The following is a 23,387-nucleotide window of genomic DNA, read 5'->3' on the forward strand; positions in this document are numbered from 1 at the left end:
CCAAGTTATGCTGCTACTTTTGCATTAATACACACATGAAACTGCTGCGGAGGTGTTTACCACTTTTTCTGGTTATAAGAATTTGATTCGTGTTCCATCAAAAAAAAATCCTTCAACAGAGCTGGGTTAATTAAACTGAGATGCCTGGTGGATCCTTCAGTAGGCTGAGGCAGTGAATAGCTGAGCTATACCTACCATGAAGGCTTAATCCCCGATTTGTTTGCAGTGTAGTGGTAGAGGTACTACCGTTGGCCTAAACATCCCAGGATTAGAGAAAGGAAAATCAGCCAGGGTTTCTGCACCTGATCCCTTCATCCACTGAACGCTGCTGGAAGCACGCACGTGCAGGTCTCAGGTGGGTGCAGGATCTGGACCGGCTGTGATGCCCTCCATGACCAACCAAGTTCATAAGAACAAAAGAAATAGGAGCAGGAGTAGGCCGTATGGCCCCTCGAGCCTGCTCCGCCATTCATGGCTGATGTTCAACCTCAACTCCACTTTCCTGCTCGATCCCCATATCCCTTGATTCCCCCAGAGTCCACTGGACATGAGTATACTCAACGACTAAGCATCCACAGCTCTCTAGGGTAGAGAATTCCAAAGATTCGCATCCCTCTGAGTGAAGAAATTCCTCCTCATCTCAGTCAGAAATGACCAACCCTTTATCCTGCAATTATAGTTCTAGACTCTCCAGTCAGGGGATAAAACTTCTCAGCATCTCCCCTGTCAAGCCCCCTCAGAATCTTAGATGTTTTAATGAGATCACCTCTCATTCTTCTATACTTAGTGTAGGCCCATTCTACTCAATCTCTCCTCACAGGACAAACCTCTCATCCCAGGAATTAATCTAGTAAACCTTTGGTGCACTGCCTCTAAGGCAAGTATATCCTTCCATAGATAAGGAGATCAAAACTGTATGCAGTACTCCAGGTGAGGTCTCACCAAAGCCCTGTACAATTGTAGCAAGACTTCCTTACTCTTGTACTCCAACCCTCTTGCAATAAAGGCCACATGCCATTTATTTTCCTAATTGCCTGCTGTATCTGCATACTGACTTTTTGTGTTTCTTGTACCAGGACACCCAAGTCTCTTTGGACACCAACATTTCATAGTTTCTCACCATTTAAAAAATAGTTTGTTTTTCTATTCTTCCTACCAAAGTGAATAACCTCACATTTCCCTGCACTATACTCCATCTGCCACCTTCTTGCCCATTCACTTAACCTGTCTATATCCCTTTGCAGACTTTTTGTGCCCTCCTCACAGCTTACTTTCCCACCTAGCTTTGTATCATCAGCAAACTTGGATACATTACACTCGGTCCCTTCATCTAAGTCATTAATATAGATTGTAAATAGCTGAGGCCCAAGCACTGATCGTTGCGGCACCCCACTCTCTGTTTTCTGTCCGTTAACCAATCCTCTAACCATGCTAATACGTTACCCCAAAACCCATGATCCCTTATCTTGCGTAACAGCCTTTTATGTAGCACCTTATCGAATGCCTTTTGAAAATCCAAATATACTACATCCACTGGTTCCCTTTTATCCACCCTGCTAGTTACATCCTCAAAAAACTCTAATAAATTTGTCAATTTATGGTACCTGTAAAGGAGAGGGACTAGCCTTTCGGCTCCATCTCTAAACTTCGGATCTGAGAGGGACTGGGAGTAAGGACTAAGACCCACTTCTTTGTGGGGCACCTGACCAGCTATCCAACAGGAAAATGTGGTAGGCGGCCCAGTTACATTTCTGCCCCCTCTCCACTGCCTGATTAACATGATTGTGCCCAATGTGGGCGGTGCTGCTCCCCTGGTCTTGGCGGATCCCCAGGAAATCCTGGGACAACACAAAGGGGCTGAAGACCTGGCATAACGGCCCCGATTTTAGAAGGAGGTGGGAAGGCGGTGGGGGGTGAATGGGGTGAATGGGCGCATGGGTAACCCGACTCATAAAATATGTTCCTTTCGTACGCGATCGCAAGTGAATTGGTGCCACTTAATGTGGCTTCCGGGTTTGCTGTCGGAAAGCTGCGCAGCGGGTGGACTGCACACCCGCATCACAGGCTATCAGCTGGAGGAGCTCTAATTAAAGGGCCATTGCTCCAAAGTCTTCTGCAGCAGGAAAGACCAGAAAACACACAATATGGAGCAGCACAGGGGCAAGGCTGCTCCAAGGTTCAGCGATGCCTCACTGCAGCAGCTACTGGGTGGGGTGAGGAGGAGGAGGGAAGCCTTTTACCCCGCGGAAGGGAGGAAGTGCCTTGTCTCTGCCATCAAGAAGGCCTGGCTTGAGGTGGCAGATGAGGTCACCAGCAGCAGCAACATCTCCCGCACTTGGATCCAGTGCAGGAAGTGTTTCAATGACCTAACTAGATCAGCAAAAGTGAGTACACTTATTGATTCTTCATTCCATGTTCCACATCACCACCGCACCCCCCCCCCCCCCCCCCCAACTCATGCTGCACTGCCAACACTACTCCATCACAACACTTCTCACACCCACTTAAGGCTTATCCTCAACTTACCTGTACTTCCTCACCTCCCCATTAGTCACCCCACCACTACCAATCACCCCAATCCTCATCTAATGTGATGGCTCTGGCTCTGTCTCATACTCACCCTCTGATGCATCTCTTTCACGGTCAGCCTCACCCAAAGCAATGCATTCGTCGGTTGGCCACTTCACCATCACCATCACTCACTCACACATCTGTTTTTTGTCCCCTTCGAGGAGAAGAGAGCGCAAATTGCACGCAAGAGGGCGAGGACTGGAGGAGGGGCCACAACAGGTAGTGGTCCTCACAGACGCGGAGCAGGAGGTGCTGGAGATCAGCTGTACCCACAAGTGCCTGCCTGTCGGGGACGCCGAGACTGGCACCCCACAAACATCTGGTGACGCAACTTTAACGTTCATTACACACAATATATGAATTGATGTTAACAATGCTTGCCATGTTCAACACCTCAGTATGTTTATCACAACATGACACATCTGTGATGATGCTTAATATTGCCTTCTGTTCTCTTATAGGCCCTTCAACGACCGCAGTGATGGCAGAGGGCGATTCCTCAGTGGGCCTGCCGGCATCTGAGGGTGCACCGTCACATCATAGTGAGCCATCCACCAGCGCAGATACTCACACCTCGGTGGGTCCTAGTAGTGAGCTAGTTGGGTTGGCACCTGGTGAGTCACCACACACAAGTGAGCACGAGCAGACAGCAGCTGTGGAGAATCTGCGTCGGTGGGAGCACTTCTCTCCAGGCTCTGACCAGCTGGATGCAGATGCTGAACTCGGGGCCATCCTTTAAAAGGAGAGTCATCGAGGGACAGCAGCACATTTGCGAGGTACTGGAACAGGTGCGCACTCTCCACAATCATAAACTCATTCTTTTTTGAATACAAGTTTACGATTGCGCCACGGCTATTGCGTAGAGGAAGTTTTGCTGCAAGGGTGAGGAGATTTCAGATCATGAACTGGAGCCTGAAATGAAGCCAGGAAGCAAAGTTGCTACTTAAATATCCCAGCACTGGAGGAAGGAAGCGGCAGCTAATAGGAATACAAAATAACCGAGAAAACGTGTATTTGTGTATGTCAGCTAACATGAAGGTCAGAATTTTGGTGGCTATGAGCTGTGGTAATGTTCATCCTTTGAATTTATAGGTGGAATTATGGGGGGTTTTCTTTATCAGTGGATTAATATTTACATCTCAAACCCTTTTATTTAAATTAGGTTATGGACAAACCGGCCCAATGTCCCAACGTGCAGGTTATGATTCCGTAGCATGTGCTATGTCCGGCCTTATGCACATCACCGGTCCGCAGGTACATTTGATTCATCTTATCTTTTTTCGTTTGTGTGGTGTTAACAATTTTCTAGGCCTGCGTTATAATACGAAGCGGAAACTGCGGAGGAGGCGGTGGTTACAGTGGGCTGTGACGAAGCTGTGGTCCGTCTGGTCCTCTGTACTTTTGGATCTCACTTCTGGTTCTCTGCACGAAACCAGGGCCTGCATACCCTTCCCTCCCACTTCTGAGTGCCTTGCACTCCCAAGGCAGTTGGTTACATGGTATTGATTAATGGTTGTGTTTTGCAATGGATGGATTGTTGTGTTTCTCTTGTTTATTTTTATACTGGTATTTTTGATTTTAGACTAGTGTGCCTGCGTGCCTTGCATGTCCTATTGCGCAGAGGGGGTGTTGTCGTGTTTGCAACATTTAATGAATTGAAATAACTGTTAATTAAGGTATAGTATTAGTTTTAGTCAGCTGTCAGATATGGTGAAATTCAGTGCTTTTAATTGAAACACCATATGGATTTAATGAAGGGCTAATTAATGTGTTTATGTGTTGCAATGTATTAAACTATATAAGTGGGACAGACAAACATGTGTAGCTTCTACAGAATGAAGCTACATGCCATGGGTGTATGTCTACCTAAAAAAAAGAACAAACTTATTTGGATATCCCAAAGCACTGCACAGCAAATGAGTTACTTTTTGAATTGTCGTCACTGTTGTTATGTAGGGAGCCAATTGGTGCATAGCAAAGCCCCATAAACAGGAAATCAAGTTAATGATCAGTTAATCTGTTTTGGGGTGCTGGTTAAAGGAGCAATGTTGGCCAGAACACTGGGAGAACTCCTTTCGTTTCTTCAATTAGTGCCGTGGGATCTTTTCCATCCACCTGAGCAGGCAAGTGGGGCTTCAGTTCTACACCTCATCAAAAAGGTAGCACCTCTGACAGTGCAATAGTCCCTCTGTACTGCACTGAAGTATCAGCCGAGATTATGTGCCCAAGTGCTGGGGTGGGATTTGAGCCCACAACCTTCTGACTCAGAGGTGAGCGTGCTATTGACTGAGCCAAGCTGACACTTGCTGAGTAATTTATCAGTAGCTAAATGGGCAAGGGCAACAGAGGGTAAAATTAAATGTTGTTAGGGCATAAATTGTGCAAAAATATAAATATAGGACAAAGGTCAAAATTATGTAAATTAGAGTTACGATGAGTCACGTGGTGGGGCCAAATGTTGGGGATGGAGTCAAAGATTATGGCAGGGTGGTGGATGTGAATACCCCTTGTTAAGAAATTCCACCAATAAAAGGAGGATGAATGTATATCTTCTTTGCACCTGAGTAATAAGATTTTACTTTATTACAAGCAACACCTCAGTAAAAATCTCTCACAGAGATAACATCTAACAGCTCAAACTGCTCAGGTCTGTGCCTCAACAAGCAGTGCTTGTGCCAGAACATAAAGGCCACTACCACCAGGTTTCTCTACATTGCTTAAAGGGGCAATGATAACCACTGCATTGGACCCACTATAGATGCCAATCCATTTTGATGTAAAGGTCAAAGCCGAATGCTGGAGGGATTGGAAAATATGTGTTAATTTTATTGGATAAGGGTTAGCTGACAACAGTTACACCAACTGTTCCAGCTCCATTAATGGGGAATCCCCTTTTCTACTAAATCCTACTGGTCAGGATGAATTAACTTCAGTAGCATTTCGACCATTCTTATAGATGGAACTTTGGAACTTGAGTTACAAAGGGAATTTGGGCAATTGTTGGAGCATTTTGGAAGGGGGCAGAGGTCCTTGGACAAGATTGGGGATGTAGGTGAGAAGAGCAGAAACCATGATACTCTCACAGCTCTCGAGTCCAGTGCTTCAGTGAAAGTCAGATTCAACAGTTTGGAAGTGAATCCATGCTAACTTCAGGAGAAATCCTGTCCATTCCAGGGGACTTACCCAGTGGGTATGGTGAAGATTGCTTGGTTAATTATCATCTGGATAATGGGTTGACCTAATCTGCATTGGAGGGGGAAAAGAAGCTTTATTTTACCTAGAAAAGTTCTGATCCAATTTTCTTTTAGAAAGCATTCTCATGAATATAGACTCAAATAAAAATGTTCCTTTGTTCAGGGTATGAATTCCAACTAAAATATTAGGTTTGGACGAAGAAGGCCCTTCAGGCCATTTGATGTTGCTGTTCCAAAGAAACAGTAACTGTCTTCTCACTGCAGCTATAAGGTGCACTTGAAGAGGTAGACCTGATCTCAGTTTAAAGTTTCACTCAAATTATGATAGTCCCCAAAATGCAGCACTCTCGCACAACTGCACTGGAGAGTTCCAAGTCCTGGGGTTTACATAAGAACATAAGAAATAGGAGCAGGAGTAGGCCAATCGGCCCCTTGAGCCTGCTCCGCCATTCAATAAGATCATGGCTGATCTGATCCTAACCTCAAATCTAAAGAACACAAGAAGTAGGAGCAGGACCCGGCCACTCAGCCCCTGGGCCCGCTTCGCCACACACAGGGCCTTGACCGATCCGAACTCAGCTTCATGTCCAATTTCCTGCCCGCTCCCCGTAACCCCTAATTCCCTTTACTTTTAGGAAACTGTCTATTTCTGTTTTAAATTTATTTAATGATGTAGCTTCCACAGCTTCCTGGGGCAGCAAATTCCACAGACCCACCACCCTCTGAGTGAAGAAGTTTCTCCTCATCTCAGTTTTGAAAGAGCAGCCCCTTATTCTAAGATTATGCCCCCTCGTTCTAGTTTCACCCATCCCTGGGAACATCCTTACCGCATCCACCCGATCAAGCCCCTTCACAATCTTATATGTTTGAATCTTTGAACCCACAACCTTCTGACCCAGAGGCAAGAGTATGAACAACCGAGCTCAGCTGGTTGTCCATCTCATTTACTGTTTGTAGGAACTTGCTGTGTACAGATTGGCTACCATGTTTATCCACAAAATTTAATACCTGCACCTCAAAAAGTAATTCATTAGTTGTGAAGCCCTAAGAAATGTGATAAGGCATCATCTAAATGCAGGTTTTTGCTTTCTTTCCATGACTTTTTGGTTGAATGTTGGAACATTACAGAATAAAGGTGCAGCGTAAATTAGCTTGGATGTTAACAGGAATGAGGGATTACAGTTATGAAGGAAAAGCTGAGAAGTTAAGACTTTATTTTGTTAGATCTGAGAATGTTAAGGGATGGCCTGATTGAGGTCTTCAAGATTATGAAGGACTAAGATAGGATAAATAATGATACATTGTTGCAACTGATTGGCGAGAGGGCACAAATTTAAGATCAACCCAAAGAATTAAAGGGGAGTTTAGAAAAAAAAAAGTTACACAGAAGGTGGTCAGAATGTGGAATTTTGTGCCACACACCATTGTTGAAGCAGGGTCCGTAAATTCTTTTTAAAAAGGAATTAGATGGTTGTTTGTAGAAAAGTATTATTAAAGAGGATGGGGAGAGAGCGGGAGAGTTAGAGTAGACTAGGTGGCTCATTTGGAGAAAAACACTGCCACAGATTCAATGGGCGAAATGGCCTGTTTCTTGTGCTGAAACATTCTATGATTCTATTATATGCTTATGGGTATTTATTGCCCATTACTAGTTGCTCTGAGAAGGTGGTTGAGGACCTTCTCCTTGAAAAAGATTAATTATGTCAATTAGCTGAAAATTTGTGCTTGAATGCCTGTAGAGGATACTGTAATAGTTGTTTCTTCTCGTGAAAAGAGGAGAAATCGATTTAATCTGATCATCTCACTACCTCCAATGTCAATTGGCAATGTTACTGGATCATGTCTGAGTCTTTATATGGATAGGATTGTTATACCATGTAATGTACAATGTATTATTGCTGCTGCTAAGGTGTAGTTATGTCCTTTTAAAGTCACAGTGTAATTGTTAAGTAAATGCAGCTTCAGATCAATTAGAGTATAATTACTTGGTGCGTGAACTGTAGAGATGGAAAATACTTGAGCTTCAGGCCACAAGGACTCAATTTTGAATGAATGGCTTTCTTTAACTTTTTTAAAGATTGTTTTGCAACTGTAATGGTCAACCAATATATATATGTTTGTGTATATGTATGTGTATATAAACACACTATGGTGCTATTCATGGTAAGTCAGAGCATGTGCTGTTTTATAAGGACAGGAACATTACACCTTTTAAAACACAATGTATTCTTCTAAAATGTAGCTGTGTGTCCTTTTAAAGGTACTATTAAGTGTTGTTAACTAACTGCTGAGTGAGTTCATATTGAGGACAAATAGACTGCAGACGTTCTCTTTTGGTATTTTGTGTCAGGAGAATTCTTTTGTTTATACTTTTTCTGACACAGAAATTTCAGTGTGACAGTTGAAGTGTGACGTGCACGAAGCACACGGTTTTTATAATATCACTAGTGGATCTCCTGTGGCATTTTGCACAGTCAATTAAGGGTTACATTGTTCTCAGGGTGGGGGTTTACTGTGGGGTCAAGATGGGGAAGATAGCTCTACAGATACTGACTGATTTGCCATTTATTTGCAGCATTTTCTGTTTTTTGCTTTTTGTTGGGCAGTAAAGACGATGAGCTGCTTCCTTCATATCACACGCCGAGATTTATTTGTTGACGTATCTGTGGTACGTGAGGGGAACAAACTTATTTGTTTATCTATCTACAATGGGTGAGGAAAACAGTATTTTCCAGGAACCAATCACAAATATTTCACTGTCTCTGAGGAGATTTCTTATAAACTTCTTTGCAAATTCTTTCCACACCGTAGAACCCATCTTACAATAGCGTGACCTCATATTCACCATGAGCAATGTCAGTGAGAGTTCTGCTAGCAATGCAGAAGGTTTACAGTATTATTCACTCAAACCACATTTTTATAAACATGGTACAAGAAAAATAGTTCTTGTTAGGGGTTCCTCTTATGAGATTTGAGTTCTTTTCTTTATATAGGAGCTTCTGGGATACTGGCCTGCCAGTAATTATTTACTGAGCTTGGACGTCACCTAACTGACATCTGGGCCTGGATTTTTTAATCCGAGCCTGGTTGTTGGGGGTGGGGGGGGGGGGGGGCGCGGTGTGGAGGATTTCCGGACGGAAAACTCGGAAGTATGAGTTTCTTGGATGTCCTGACAATTTTGATGTCGGAATTTAAAATTTTTTCAGCAGGTTTCCCGTGCGACAGAAAGCCATGTTGACAGGCTGTCTGTCTGTCGAATGGGAAAATAGCCAGGGAGTGGATGCCAGGTAAGTCGGACATTGTGGACGCTGGGGCCGGACATCAGACGGGGGTGGGGGGGGCGGTGGTTGGGGCCAGATATCGGGGGGTCTGAGACATGGATGGGGGGTTGGTGGTCGGAGACTTGGGTGGGGGGGGTTCAGAGACATCGGGTGGGGGGCCATGGATAGATCAGGGGGTCGGAGACATCAGGTGGGGGGGGGGGGGGTCGAGGACATCGGAGGTCAGTCGTGGGGGGGGGATGTCGGCCGATCCCGTGTGTCGGATCGCAGCAGGTAAGCTTGCTGGGCCTGGAGGAAACACTCCTGCTCCTCCTGGCCCACAAGCGGTGCAATAAAGGCACTTACCTGTTAATCCAGGCCTTCTCGCCTCCTCTTATGTGGCAAGAACCAGAAGGCCTGGGAATCCCGACCCCCAAGAGTTAAAAATAAAAAGCTATTAAAACATTTTACTGACCGACCCGCCTCCTGAGATTGGGTTGGTCACCTGTCCCTTGACCTGCCTCTGTTAAAACCGGAATTGGGCGAATTGGAGGCGAGATAGGGTCAGGCAATTTTTACAATTTTTAACTTCCCACCTGCCCTTGGGGGTTAAAATTACCCCCCTACAATTTAAAGATAACTGACACTTTAAACACACAATTTCATTTTATAAAATAACCATGGAATTATCCCAAGAACCTTACTTTTCAATAGTAACTTTCAAAAGCAGATTGGATATATGCTTGAAAAGGAAAAATTTGTCGGGCTATGAGTGAGACTAATTGGATAGCTCTTTCAAAGAGCCGGCACAGGCATGATGGGCCGAATGACCTCCTTCTGTGCTGTAACATTCTATGATTCTACAGGAGCTTCTGTTAGGACCAAGGAAAATCTCTTTTATTGAGAGGTTTATATTAACATTTACCTCATTGACGTTTCCTCATATTACATTGACATATAATATGAGAGCCTATATTCAAGTAAGAAGGCATAGCACCTTGTTACTGACAGAAAAGATGTTCCTCATGTCCCTTCCACGTGGCGTCCAGCGTTCTCTTCACCATCCTCTTCTTCATCAGATGATGGGTCTTGATGGCCTTCTTCCTCCTGCACTTCCAGTCCTCTCTGTTGAGCGATGTTATGGAGGACACAGCATGCCACAATGATTCTTGAGACTCTGGCGAATATTGCAGGGAGCCCTCAGACCTATCAAGGCACCTGAACCTTAACTTGAGAATCCCGATGACCTGCTCAGTGACCCACCTTGTGGTGATGTGGCTGCTGTTGTATCTGTTTTGCTCTGGAGTGGTGGGGTTTTGAAGAGGTGTCATGAGCCACGGTAGAACGGGGGAATCCCTTGTCCCCAAGCAGCTATCATCTAAGATTGCTCCCAGATTGGAACATTGGGGGGATATTTGTTTCCTAAAAATGGAGGCATCATGGCAGCTTCTTGGGTAGCAGACACATACTTGCATGAACCTCCTCTTGTGGCTACATACAAGCTGCACATTTATTGAGTGGAAGCCCTTGCGGTTAACAAAAGCTCCTGGCTGGTTGCAAGGTGCCTTGATGGCTACTTGTGGGTAGCCAGTCAGAGCTGCGAAACCCAAAGCTTCAAACTCCGTCTAACTGCTGTCATTAGTCCCGACTGAACTGTATTGGCTGATCCTGGCAAATAGAGCATCTGTGACCTGCCTGATGTACTTGTGGGTGGCTGACTGATATACCCTCGAGATGTCCCCCATGACAGTCTGGAATGATCCAGAGGTGTAAAAGTTGAGGGCGGTGGTCACTTTCACTGCCACTGACATGGCTGCACAGTCCAGCAGGCTGCAGATCTTCCAGGAGGCCGCAGAGGTTGGCGACCACCTGCCTTGACAATTGGAGCATCCTGAAGCACTACTCTCCAGACAGGTCAAAGAAGCTGACCCTTGTTCTGTTCACCATGTGAGGTGGGTAAGGCCTTTTGCACGCATGCCCCCTCAGCTGCTATTTTCTCTGAGGTCCTCCTGAAGCTCCTTCTTCTTCACCCCTCTGCATTTGTTGCCGTTCTTCTTCCTCCTCCTCTTCCTCACTCCAATAGAATGCAGTTAAAGCAGCATCCATAATAAGCTTTTCTTACATTTTAGCAGAAAACTCCTCCAAATCCAAAGAAACACAACACTGACTACAAGGTCACACCCAACAATGAACTGAAAGAGCACCTGTGAATGTTGCAGCCTCATTTACATCGTGGCCCCCATTACGACTGGCACATTGAGCAGTCCTGATCCAATCCCACTAGGGTTCCCCTAGCAAAGTTGCCGACCCTCGTGTTTCCTCTGCTGCTGTAGTTAAGATTACATCAGGGTCCTAATTGCATCATAGGACCCCGATTTGCATGTTGTTCATGAGGCTCTTAACATTATGCTGAACGGGAATGCAGCGGGTTGGAGCCAGGAGCTGCGCTCGGACAATCTTAACCCCTTACCTGCTCGTTGGTGTGGGGTGGGGAGTTAAAATCCAGGCCTTGGAGTCTACTACCCATAACGAGGAGCTGTAAGATTTGGTGCCAACCTGGTTGCTTTCATCTGGACCTTCTCCTGATCCTTGATATTCTACACCGTGTACAGAGGCAAGAACTGGACACCGTATTCCAAGAATGGATGCACCAGAAACTTTTATAACCTTATATAACCCAAACACAACACCCTTTGTTCTACTTTCCGTGTAGCCACCACACATTGCTTGTACACATTTAATAAGCGATCAACTAATATCCCAGGTCCCTTTCTTAATCCGTTACCTTTAATGGGTATCCCTGAATGGTATAAACATAACTGGGGTTTCCTAACCACGTTCATGACACTGCTTTTATCCACTTTAAATGAAATCTACCACACTTGGGCCTATTCACCTAACCTTTTTAAATTGGCCTGCAACCTATTGATTTGGTCTAAATTACTAACCCCCATGCACATTTTTGTATCATCTGTTAATTTCAGCATGGCTCTGTTTACGTCCTCTTCTAGATTTTAAGTGAAAATGATGAACAGCACTGGTCCTAGTACAGAGCGGAGGGGTTGGCCTGGAGATCACGGAGTGAAGAGAGCGTGGAGGAAGGGAGGTGGTTTGGCCAATCGCGGGGTGGGGGTGGTCAGCGGATCGCTGGGAGAGCAGCTGATCATAGCAGGATTGCTTGGCGGGGCTAGGGGGAAGCACTGCTGCTGAATCGGGCAGTTCTTGCCTCCCTTTAGTTGTCGGGTTTCCTGAGCCATAGGAAACCCGGCCTGCAGCTGTTAAATCTAAATGGCTGCTAAAATTTGAGGCACGCAGCCTCATTAACATATTTAAATTACTGACCGGCCTCTTGGGAGCAGGTTACTCGCCCATCCCCCAACCTGCCCCGGTTAAACCAGAAGTAGGCGGGTTGGGGTCGGGTTTCACGTTTTTAAGATTTAAAACCCCCCTTGTCCTATCTGGGGGGTTAAAATTCCCCTCAATGTATCTATTCAGCTCATCAGCCGCACCTAACCTGCCCTGACAAATCCTCAAAGGACCAATGATTGCTCTCTGACACTTAGCATAACTGAAAAACCTTACAATCACTACTGCAATTGTCCACGACTGTATTTTGTCATGCTTTTCTAACACTGGCTTTAATTATTCTCTTTTTTTAATACTTGTCTCTTAATTGAAATTTTATACATAGTGAGGTTCCTTTTTTAAGGTTAATTTCTCTTTACACATTCCTATCACTCCATTTAGGTGTCACTTACCTTGAATTCTCCTTTTTACCTAGGGATATACAAGGCTTCCTTGTCCTTCAGTATGGATTTAAAAACAATTGAAACTAGTACTAACATTAAATTATTAGCAATATTACCTCCAACTGAAAGCTAACAATAGAATGATCACAGTTGCCTTGATACTCCCATAGAGATTGGATATCATCTTTAGATCACTTCTAAGGACTGCCCTCTCTGGTACTCTCCCTAACATGTTGAATAAGGGAACAATCATTAACAATGTCAAAAATAACCCAATTTTATTTCTCTCTGCACTTGGCTGTTCCACATCGGACCACTTAATGGAAGGATAGTTAGAATCTGTGATAACAACACTCTACTGTTCTTCTGCTCTTTTAATTTATTTATTGGGTTCCCTGCTCTGCTTTACCTGTTGCCTGGAGGCCTATAAACACATGCCAAGATGCAACAGTAGACCAACTTCATGCTTTACTTACACCCAAACCACTTCACCTCCCTCCTACTGACGAATATGCTTGCTCCCTTTTACAAATAAAGCTGCACTCCTTCCTTTGTGACCTAAACTATCTTTTTCAGAATTTCATGTAATCTTCCAACTGCACTTCTGATCCATCATTGTTATGCAACCAGGTTTCAGAGGTAGCAATTAGTCTGTGATTTCAGTATTTTACTTCCAATATAAAAGCACTACAAAGAATTCCGTGCATGCCTTATATGGCTTATAAGCTACCTTGATCCCTGTAATGGAAACTCATTAAATTGTTACTACCATCACCAGCGTTCCCTAGTCCATATGGAACTACACATACTCTATACTATAATATCCCCAGTCACAGCTACTTTCTACATTCTGATCTAGTCATTCTGACCGATTCAAATGAGCCCCATCCTTCCTGAAAAGTTTTGCTTCCCCAGGAAGTGCCCCCCAGTTATTTACAAGCACAAGGTTTTCCTTATCACTCCATGGCCCCGATTTTAGAATGGAGGCGGGATGGTGGGGTGGGGGGAGGGGGTGGTTTGGGCACCTGGGTAACCCGACCAATAAAATATGTCCATTTCCCACGCGATCGCAAGTGAATTGGTGTCACTCAACGTGGCTTCCAGGTTTGCTTACGGAAAGCTGCCCAGCGGGCGGACTGCGCACCTGCATGACAGGCTGTCAGCTGGAGGAGCTCTATTTAATGGGCCATTGCTCCAAAGGCTTTTGCTGGAGCAAAGATCCAGAAACCACAATGGAGCAGCACCCAATGGGGTGAGGAGGAGGAGAGAAGTGTTTTACCTGGCGGGCGGACGGAAGGAAGTGCCCTGCCTCTGCCACCAAGAAGGCCTGGCTCGAGGTGGCAGAGGAGGTCACCAGCAGCAGCAACATCTCTCGCACCTGGATCCAGCGCAGGAAGCGTTTCAATGACCTAACTAGGTCAGCAAAAGTGAGTACACTTACTCATTCTCCTTCATTATGGGTTCCACATCAACACCGCACCCCCCCCCCTGCCCCCCCGCCCAATGCAACTCATTCTGCACTGATATCCACCGGGCCATCACTCATCCCGATCCTCATCAAATGTGTTATCTCTGTCCCATACTCACCCTCCGATGCATCTCTTTCACGGTCAGCCTCACCCAAAGCAATGCATTCATCGGTTGGTCATTTCACCATCACTCACTCACTCACGTCTGTTCTTTCTCCCCTTGTAGGAGAAGAGAGCGCAAAATGCACGTGAGAAGGCGAGGACTGGAGGGGGGGTCACAATAAGCAGGAGGCGCTCGAGATCAGCCGCACCCTCAAGTGCCTGTCTGTCAGGGACGTCGAGACTGGGACCCCACAAATGTCTGGTGACACAAGTTTAACATTCATCACACACAATATGAATTGCTGTTAACAATGATTGACATGTTGAACACCTCAGTATGCTCATCGCAACATGTTACATCTGTGATGATGCTTAATATTGCCTTCTGGTCTTTTACAGGCCCTTCAGCAACCACAGGAATGGCAGACGGCAATTCCTCAGAGGACCTGCCGGCATCTGAGGGTGCACCTGTCACATCATAGTGAGCCATTCACCAGCACAGATACTCACCCCTCAGTGGGTCCTAGTAGTGAGTTAGTTGGGTTGGCACCTGGTGAGTCACCACACACAAGTGAGCACGAGCAGACACTGGTGGCAGGGGCAGCTGTGGAGAATCTGCGTCGGTGGGAGCACTCCTCTCCAGGTTCTGCTCAGCTGGACTCGGATGAAGAACCCCGGGGGCCATCCTTTAAAAGGAGAATGATCGAGGGATAGCAGCACATTTGCAAGGTACTGGAACAGGTGCCAAGCGCACTTTCCACGATAGCGCAGAGGATGGAGGAGTCCAACTCCTGCATGAGTGGAATGGTGGCACAGGTACAGGAGGGAATCTCTGAGATACTTTAGCAGGGACGTGAACAACTGTCTGAGATAGTGTCGCACGTAACTGAATTGTCTGAGATACTAACACAGGTAAGTGCGGGAATGTCTGCGATGGGGAGAAGGCTAACCTCTTTTGAGCTCCAAGCACGGCTCATAAATGAGTTCATATAGGCCCTGACAATGGTAATTCGGATTCAGGGTGAACAACATTCGGCCGCCTTAAGCAGGTACTTTAGAAGTGGCCTTCCAACGCATCACACATGTCCACCACACTGTTGTCCAGCGGGGTGGTAGGAGTGAAGTGGGCCTAGCCCATGGGAGGGATGATGGCAAAAGGGGACAATGAAGTGGGGACGCCACGCAAAGCGCTCCCACGTCTCACCCGTTGCCCCCCTCTCAACTAGTACCCGCAATGCTGCCGCCTCTCCAGGTGGCCGAGTCTGCCGCTGCACAGGTGCAGGTGGAGCAGTCTTTGAAGGGGCCCTCACAGGCTCTAAAACCCAGAGGGCGTAGGCCCAAAGCATCTAATCAGTCAGGGTATGAACAAGAGCAACCTGCCTCTTCCTCTGCTGCAGCCACAGGGGATGTACCACATAGAAGTCGTAGGAAGAGAAAGGCTAAGGTTTTGTGAGCACGGAGGGTATGCACAAGGGTTTGACAGATGGTCATGTTTTTCATTTATATTTGTTTTTTTGTTAAACTCATATTAAATGTTATAATTATCACCACTACTGCCACGTCTTGCCCATTCTTGACTGGCTTTTGTGATAGGGCCCTTTCATGAGGTTCATCATGAACGGCGACACTTGATGCCACCCAGTGGGTCACTTTACAGTGGGTGTATGTGAAGTTGCAGGACTGTTTTGTGCAGGGAGGGGCGGGGGGGCTGGCGTTGGTGCTGCTCTTTCCAGGTGGTCTGAGGACTGGACTCTTCGCAATTTCTGATGTTAGGAGAACCGTTCACATATCAGTGAATCCCTGGCCTCACGAGCAGCCAGGTGAGCTGCTGCTCTGCCCATAGGTTCCTTGTCCCCCTCCTCCTCCTCCTACTCCTCCTCCTCCTCCTCTTCCTTCTCCTCAATGTGAGTAGCAGATGTGGATGGGGCCTCCTCAAGCTGCACCCCTCTCTGTTGTGCAGGGCACAACACACGACTATAATGCGTCCCACTCTGGTGCATATTGAAGTGCACCCCGAGAACGATCAAGGCACCTAAATCGCATCTTGAGCAGCCCTATAGCATGCTCAATTGTAGACCCGGTGGTGATGTGGCTGGTGTTACATCGACCCTGTTGCTTGGTGATGGGGTCCCTCAGAGGTGTCATGAACCACGTGTGCAGGGGGTATCCCTTGTGTCCGAGGAGCCAGCCCTTACAGGCGTTCGATGTGTGGAAAAGGGGCGGGATATTGGATTCCCTCAGAATTAAGTAATCGTGGCAGCTGCCAGGCAACCTGGCGCACACGCGAAGGAATCTTTTGCGGTGGTCACAAACGAGCTGAGCGTTGATGGAGTGATACCCCTTTCTGTGATGATAAGTCCTAGCTCGTTCGGAGGTGCTCGTATTGCTATATAGTTGCAATCGATTTCACCCTGCACCTGTGGGAAGCCAGCCACAGAGTGGAATCCCACTGCCCTCTCCTTTTGGCTGAGGTCATCCATGGGAAAGTTGACGTACTGTGCGGCTTTGCGAAACAAGCCGTCGGTGACCTGTCTTACGCACTTGTGTGCAGACGACTGAGAGACCCCGGCGATGTCCCCGTTGGCACCATAGAATGATCCGGAGGAGAAGAAGTTGAGGCCAGCGGTGACTTTAACTGCGACGGGTAATGAGATGTCGCTCGGCACAGCCGGGAGCAGCTCGGCACGACAGAGCCTGCAGATGTCTGCGACCACCTGGTGACTCACTCTGAACCTCCGTATGCACTGCTCCTCAGAGAGGTCCAGGAAGCTGAGCTTTGGTCTGTAGACCCAGTGGAGAGGGTGGTGCCTCCTGCGAAGTTGCTTTCTTTGTTGCTGCCCTCTGTGCTCTTGTGCAGGTCTCTGTGGCGCAGCACTGTGTTGTGGAGCTGCAAGTGGCGGAAGTGCACGCTATGCCTGGCGAGGGTGGTGATGTTGCTCGTCCTCAGATGTAGTGGTGAATACAGCCATGACGCCCCCCCATCCTGATGGTGTGATTTTGAGGGGGTCCAAAAAGTTGGTAAATATGTGTGAACAGAAGAATTCTGAGTGGAATCTAAGAATTTTCAGTGAAAACACAAAGATCTCCCAGCCAAAAGTTTGTCTGAAAGAACTGAGTGCCTTGCTGCAGTAACTCACCTTTTATCCCCATCTGTCAAACAACCTGGAGTGTTTCCCACAGCACGGGAAATACGCTGAGGATGTTTGAAAATAGGATCCCTGCCTCATTGTGCACAAAATTAAGTACTTCAAGTATCTAACTAACTGTCTTAACTATCATTAAAGCCGTGGGACTTCTGCATTCGGGAGGCGCGGCGCATCCAGACACGTCAGTGGGGAACCCCGTAGTTTGCGGTTTGGAGCCAGGTTCCGAACCCGCTCAGGATTTCCCCGATTTTTCGGAGCCCCCCCTCCCCGCCCCCGCACTTGGATTCCAAAATTGAGCCCCATGTCTCCGATCGTTAAAACCAATGACCCCGTTGTTCCTTTCTGAGGAGCTTCCAATGACTGGCAACAATCTAGAGATCACTGACTTAGTTGCTTTATCCGTAAATTTGCTGATTATTTTGCGGTAAATTTCCTTTGAGGACAGACTTCTTATCCATTATATAATTTGCACCAATGTTTAAAGCAATTGGGGTTTGATTACTTCCTTTCTTCATGAAGCCCTCTCCCCCACTATTGATGTTTGGAGCACTAGCCCCCAGAAAACACAGAACTGCTCAGAGTGACTGCACATTCCACTATCAGCATTTCTCAGCATTATCATTCTTTTTTTACAAAAAACCTTGGTTGCATTTATTTCACACGATGATGTCTTGCCCTGCTGCGGACAGCACTCCAGCTCTTTATATGAGCAGTTTTTAAAATTCTTATATTGGAAAAATGGATGCTCATTGCTGCTCACCCACCTTCTCATCTCTTATTATATCAAATGTCCATTGAAGCAGTAAGTTATTACTACCGTATATATTGGAAAGTGGCATTTAGAGCTCAGGCTTGGTACAACCATCCAAACGTTGGATGTTAATCAAGCACTTCCACTCCCCATAGTATTTCCAAGATAGTTGCTTTTTCATTAGCAAGTAGGACATGAGATTCTCAGGTATACACTAGTAGTCATGCACAGTTGTAGCTACTAGTGGCGTGACCAGGTCAACCTCTGGATCCAATTAGAGAAAATATTTTTTTTAAAATTAAGGTATTACCCTTGCAGAAAAAAAAGGTGATCTGGACTTTGGAAATCAGGCTTTTCAGTTCATTAAAGGTTAGCGAAGCTTTCAAACTTGGACAGCTTTCATCTTTCAAAGAACTGCAAGCCCAAGTGTTGGGGGAATTGGCATGGTTTCGCCAACCAGAGGGGTTCCAATTTATATTTAAGCACTAAGCATTACTGAGCCTGTAATGAATAAACAACTCACCCAAAAAACACTGATTTGAAACATTCTTCGGACCACGGGAGTATGCAAATCCTTTGATACGGTGCTTAATAAAAAGTTTGGTAAGTCAAACTTACATTCATGAAATCATCCTGTGTGACACTAAAGAACGAAAGGATGCAAAATTGAAAATGTTGTCGCAAAGTAAACCACTAGATGGTGCACCATACAACATAAGTTCGAGTCTGTGTTAGTCCTGAGAATCCTGAAATAATTAGTGTTGTAGAGACTGGAGTAAATTGCATGATAAGCAAAGTGCTCAAACTGGGAAGTTACCTGATTATGATAACAATTTGCATTTATGAAAGCACCTTTAATATAAAATGTCTCAAGGCACTTCATAGAGCTAGAGCAGTGACACAAATAGAATTTTAGGAGTTGATTGAAGGCATGATTGAAGAGGTGATGAGACAGAGGATCAACACACTGAGAGAGGTTCTGTTTCATTTTTATATATATTCCTCAGGTGGCTAGGTTACCTTGAAGGAGCCATTGATGTTAACAGAAAGTAACATTTTGGATACAGTATGTGAATAATTTGAGACATGACATGTAAGTGTAGCAGGCTTGGGAGGAACAGGTGACTTAGGACCTATGGCTCCCAAAGCTCTCCACCACTCGGATTTTCCTTGCATCATGTCTGGGTTTGTTGTAGACTAATTGCTAGAGATTGATTGCTATGATTAGTCAACAACTCCATTATCATTGTATCATGCGACTACAGGATTTTGGTAAAATGAAAAGCAAAGTGTGAGTGTTTTTTTGATTGTTGAGTGCTTTACATCCTTGGTTACTGAACAGTGGTAGATGTTTGTTCAGTAAATATACACATGTGAAGTATATTTACCTGTATCGTGTAAGGTGTTTTCTACAAAAATTATTGCATGTGGCTAAAAGGGTGTCACTATAGCCACCTGGGGCTGGTCAGCAATTTCTATTGGACAGTGCTGATTTAATGGATCCCATGGTGTTATTTGATAACAGGTTGCTGACCCTGTGTCGTGGCATCGCCAACATTTCTCTCTCAGCCAACAGGACTAAAGATAAATTAACTAAATAAATTAAAATAAAATCTAATTTCTGTTTGTGGGACCTTGTTGTCACATTTGCCTAAACAACAATGGCAACTGCACTTCAGAAGTAATTTATTGGCTGAGAAGTGCTTAGGAATGTCCCAAATGACATTATAAGATGCTTTGTAGATGCATGTTGTTTTTTTATGAAATCCCATTTGCAGATTATGAGGGAACTAAAATAAAACTTCGCCACTAAACCAGCCAAAACGTTTACAATTTACAACAGGAGTTTCTACTTCTCTCCCTATTTTCAGAACCACCTGGAAGCCTTTTTGAATATGCCCTTAGTGACCTCCCTTAGTTCTTCAGCTATTGTTCAATGTCTCTTCCTCCTCTGTGAAGTGCCTTGGGGCATTTATTTTATTAAAGGCGTGATAGAAATACAAGTTTCCAAACCCTTAAATGCAGGTCTGAAAAAAGAAACCCAACATAAGTTACGATCTGAGAAAACTAAAGGTATAAAATGGGACATAGTAAAATGAGAAAGATGTGAAAGTGGATTACCTACACTTAAGTTACCTTTCCCCAGCTGCATCTCAACGGACATAACAAAACAGCAATTCATTTGCTGAAGAATGGCAAAACAGTGCTAATTTAATATAAAATTGTACAAACCACATATATTCTGTTCAGGAGTATTCTGTAATACTGGAAAAGGTTTGAGATCAGTGTCACAGTAAAAGCAAAATATGAAAATAAAATAATTTATTGTGACCAATAAAAATGACCAATAGTAAGAGGGCAGATTGTGAAACGAAAGGAAAATCCATGATCAGTATATTGGCACAGAGATCAAAGTACTGATATAGCATTCAGTATGTTGGCACAGTGATCAACGTATCAAATTAGTGATCAGTATTGGTGCAGTTATTAGTGTATTAGCACAGTGATCAATATATTGGCACGATAAAAGAGCCAGATATAAAGACAAACTGACAGTGAAAAGGCTGAAGGTAAATCCAATACTTCCAAGACAAACACAAGGTTCCGCCAGACAGATCAATATGTCCACCTGTCAATTGATGGATTAATTCATATGAGATACGAGGAATATGGCTACTCAGTGGGAAGCCAATAAATGTTGTTTCTACAGCTGTTTAAGAACCAAGATAATGGTTCAAAACACCCTGAAGCAGTTGTACTTTACTAATACTAACAAGAAAAAATTAAAGGGACACTGTCTCCAAGGGAAAATGTCTGGGAATTATTAGGTTTAAGGGGGAGAAGAGGAATTTGAGCCAAAATAGCCCATGTATCATTTTCACCACAATTATATCACCTGTGACTGACATGATACCTAGAAGTTATTATTAAGGACATAGTAACAGGGCACTTAGATAATCATAATATGATTAGGCAGAATCAACACGGTTTTATGAAAGGGAAATTGTGTTTGACAAATCTATTAGAGTTTTTTCAGGGTGTAACTAGCAGGGTAGATCAGGGGGAACCAGTGGATGTAGTATATTTGGATTTTCAAAAGGCATTGGATAAGGTGCCACATAAGAGGTTGTTACATAAGATAAGGGCTCATGGGATTGGGGGTGTAATATATTAGCATGGATAGAGGATTGGTTAATGGACAGAAAACAGAGAGTAGGAATAAATGGGTCATTTTCGGATTGGCAGGTTGTAACTAGTGGGGTGCCGCAGGGATCGGTGCTTGGGCCTCAGCTATTTACAATCTATATCATTGACTTAGATGAAGGGACCAAGTGTAATGTATCCAAGTTTGCTGATGATACAAAGCTAGGTGAGAAAGTAATCTGTGAGGAGGATGCAAAGAGACAGCAAATGGATATAGATATGTTGAGTTAGTGGGCGAGAAGGTAGCAGGTGGAGTATAATGTGGGGAAATGTGAGGTTATTCACTTTGGTAGGAAAAATAGGAAAACGGATTATTTTTTAAATGGTGAGGAACTATTAAATGTTGGTGTTCAGAGGGATTTGAGTGTCCTTGTACATAAAACACAGAAAGTTAACAGGCAGGTACTGCAAGAAATTAGGAAGGCAAATGCTATGTTGGCCTTTATTGCAAGGGGGCCGGAGTACAAGAGTAAGGAAGTCTTGCTGCAATTGTACAGGGCTTTGGTGAGACCACACCTGGAGCGCTGTGTACGGTTTTGGTCTCCTTACCTAAGGAAGGATATACTTGCCTTAGAGGCGGTGCAACGAAAGTTCATTAGATCGATTCCTGGGATGTGAAGGTTGTCCTTTGAGGAGAGATTGAGTAGAATAGGACTATGCTGTCTGGAGTTTAGAAGAATGAGAGGTGATCTCATTGAAACATATAAGATTCTAAGGGGGCTTGACAGGGTAGATGCTAAGATGATATTTCCCCTGGCTGGAGAGCCTAAGACTAGGGGACATAGTCTCAGGATAAGAGGTCGGACATTTAGGACTGAGATGAGGAGGAATTTCTTCACTCAGAGCGTTGTGAATCTTTGGAATTCTCTACCCCAGAGGGCTGTGGATGCTCAGTCGTTGAGTATATTCAAGACTGAGATAGACAGATTTCTGGACTCTAAAGGAATCAAGGGAAAGGGGGATCGGGCGGGAAAGTGGAGTTGAGGTTGAAGATCAGCCATGATCTTATTGAATGGCGGAGCAGGCTCGAGGAGCCATATGGCCTACTCCTGGTCCTATTTCTTATGTTGTTATGCACCTCATTACAATACAATCTGCATGGTCAGGTCAAGTGTAAACTAGTGAAAGACACATTCACATAAGGGCGGTGCCTCTTTAAAACCCTTAGATATAGAGAGAGTGAAACAGACTCAGCGCAGTGTATAGCAGAAGCTCCATCTCCACTGTCATGCTTTATTGATTTTTTTAATTGAATTACATCATCTGATCACAAAAAGTACTTCTTAAAAAATGTTTTATTGAAAATTATCATTTATACTGTTGGTATACAAAGGTGCATAGCTTACACAGTGTGTCAGTGCAATGATTAATTGAAGCGATTTGTATAATCAGTGTATTAGGAATATGACTTACAGTAATAATGTGTCTTAAATATATACAAGTGAACCAGTACGTTCATGTTGAAGATTCACCGTCTTGTTACCTATTGCATAATTTGATAATTATCAGTTTATTATGTAGGTGTTGTTCCATTGGGAGGGGCATACCAGTTCTGCACATGATCTTTAAATATAAATAAACTCTACTGACACTGTAACTATAGAGCTTATTAATACTAAGAAAATGACATATACAGCAGAAACAAACAAAAATCCTCAATGACAAATCCTTCTGAGCCCTTCTCAGGACATAGTCCTCATTGGATCATGAAGTAAGGGAAATGGCAAAAGCTCTCCTGAAAGCATTAACTGAACCAGCAGTTTTGATTTGATTCTCCAACAATCAATCCTTAGGGTTTGTCCCCTCACCTCTCTGCTAATTGCCCCTTATAATTGGAAGGGGCTAAGACCTGGAATTTGAAAGGTTTGTAAGAAAACCTTTCAAACAGATCGATTGGAATCAAAGATTGGCCGGCAAAACTGTAATTGAACAGTGGGCGGC

General features: G+C 44.7%; 1 protein-coding gene across 5 annotated transcripts in view; it reads left to right on the forward strand.

The window, feature by feature from the left end:
- sugct (succinyl-CoA:glutarate-CoA transferase) overlaps nucleotides 1–23,387 on the forward strand; it is a 449,184-nt gene that overhangs the window by 77,608 nt on the left and 348,189 nt on the right. For all 5 annotated transcript variants that reach the window (XR_010961805.1, XR_010961804.1, XM_067981040.1 and 2 more), the window contains exon 7: nucleotides 3,734–3,825. Coding sequence is in view for 3 of the 5 variants with exons in the window: in XM_067981040.1 (XP_067837141.1) it covers nucleotides 3,734–3,825 (92 nt within the window). In the remaining 2 variants the exon portion in view is untranslated. The remainder of the gene's footprint in view (nucleotides 1–3,733; nucleotides 3,826–23,387) is intronic.

This window comes from Heptranchias perlo, chromosome 3, assembly GCF_035084215.1.
Source record: "Heptranchias perlo isolate sHepPer1 chromosome 3, sHepPer1.hap1, whole genome shotgun sequence".
Lineage (NCBI taxonomy): Eukaryota > Metazoa > Chordata > Chondrichthyes > Hexanchiformes > Hexanchidae > Heptranchias > Heptranchias perlo.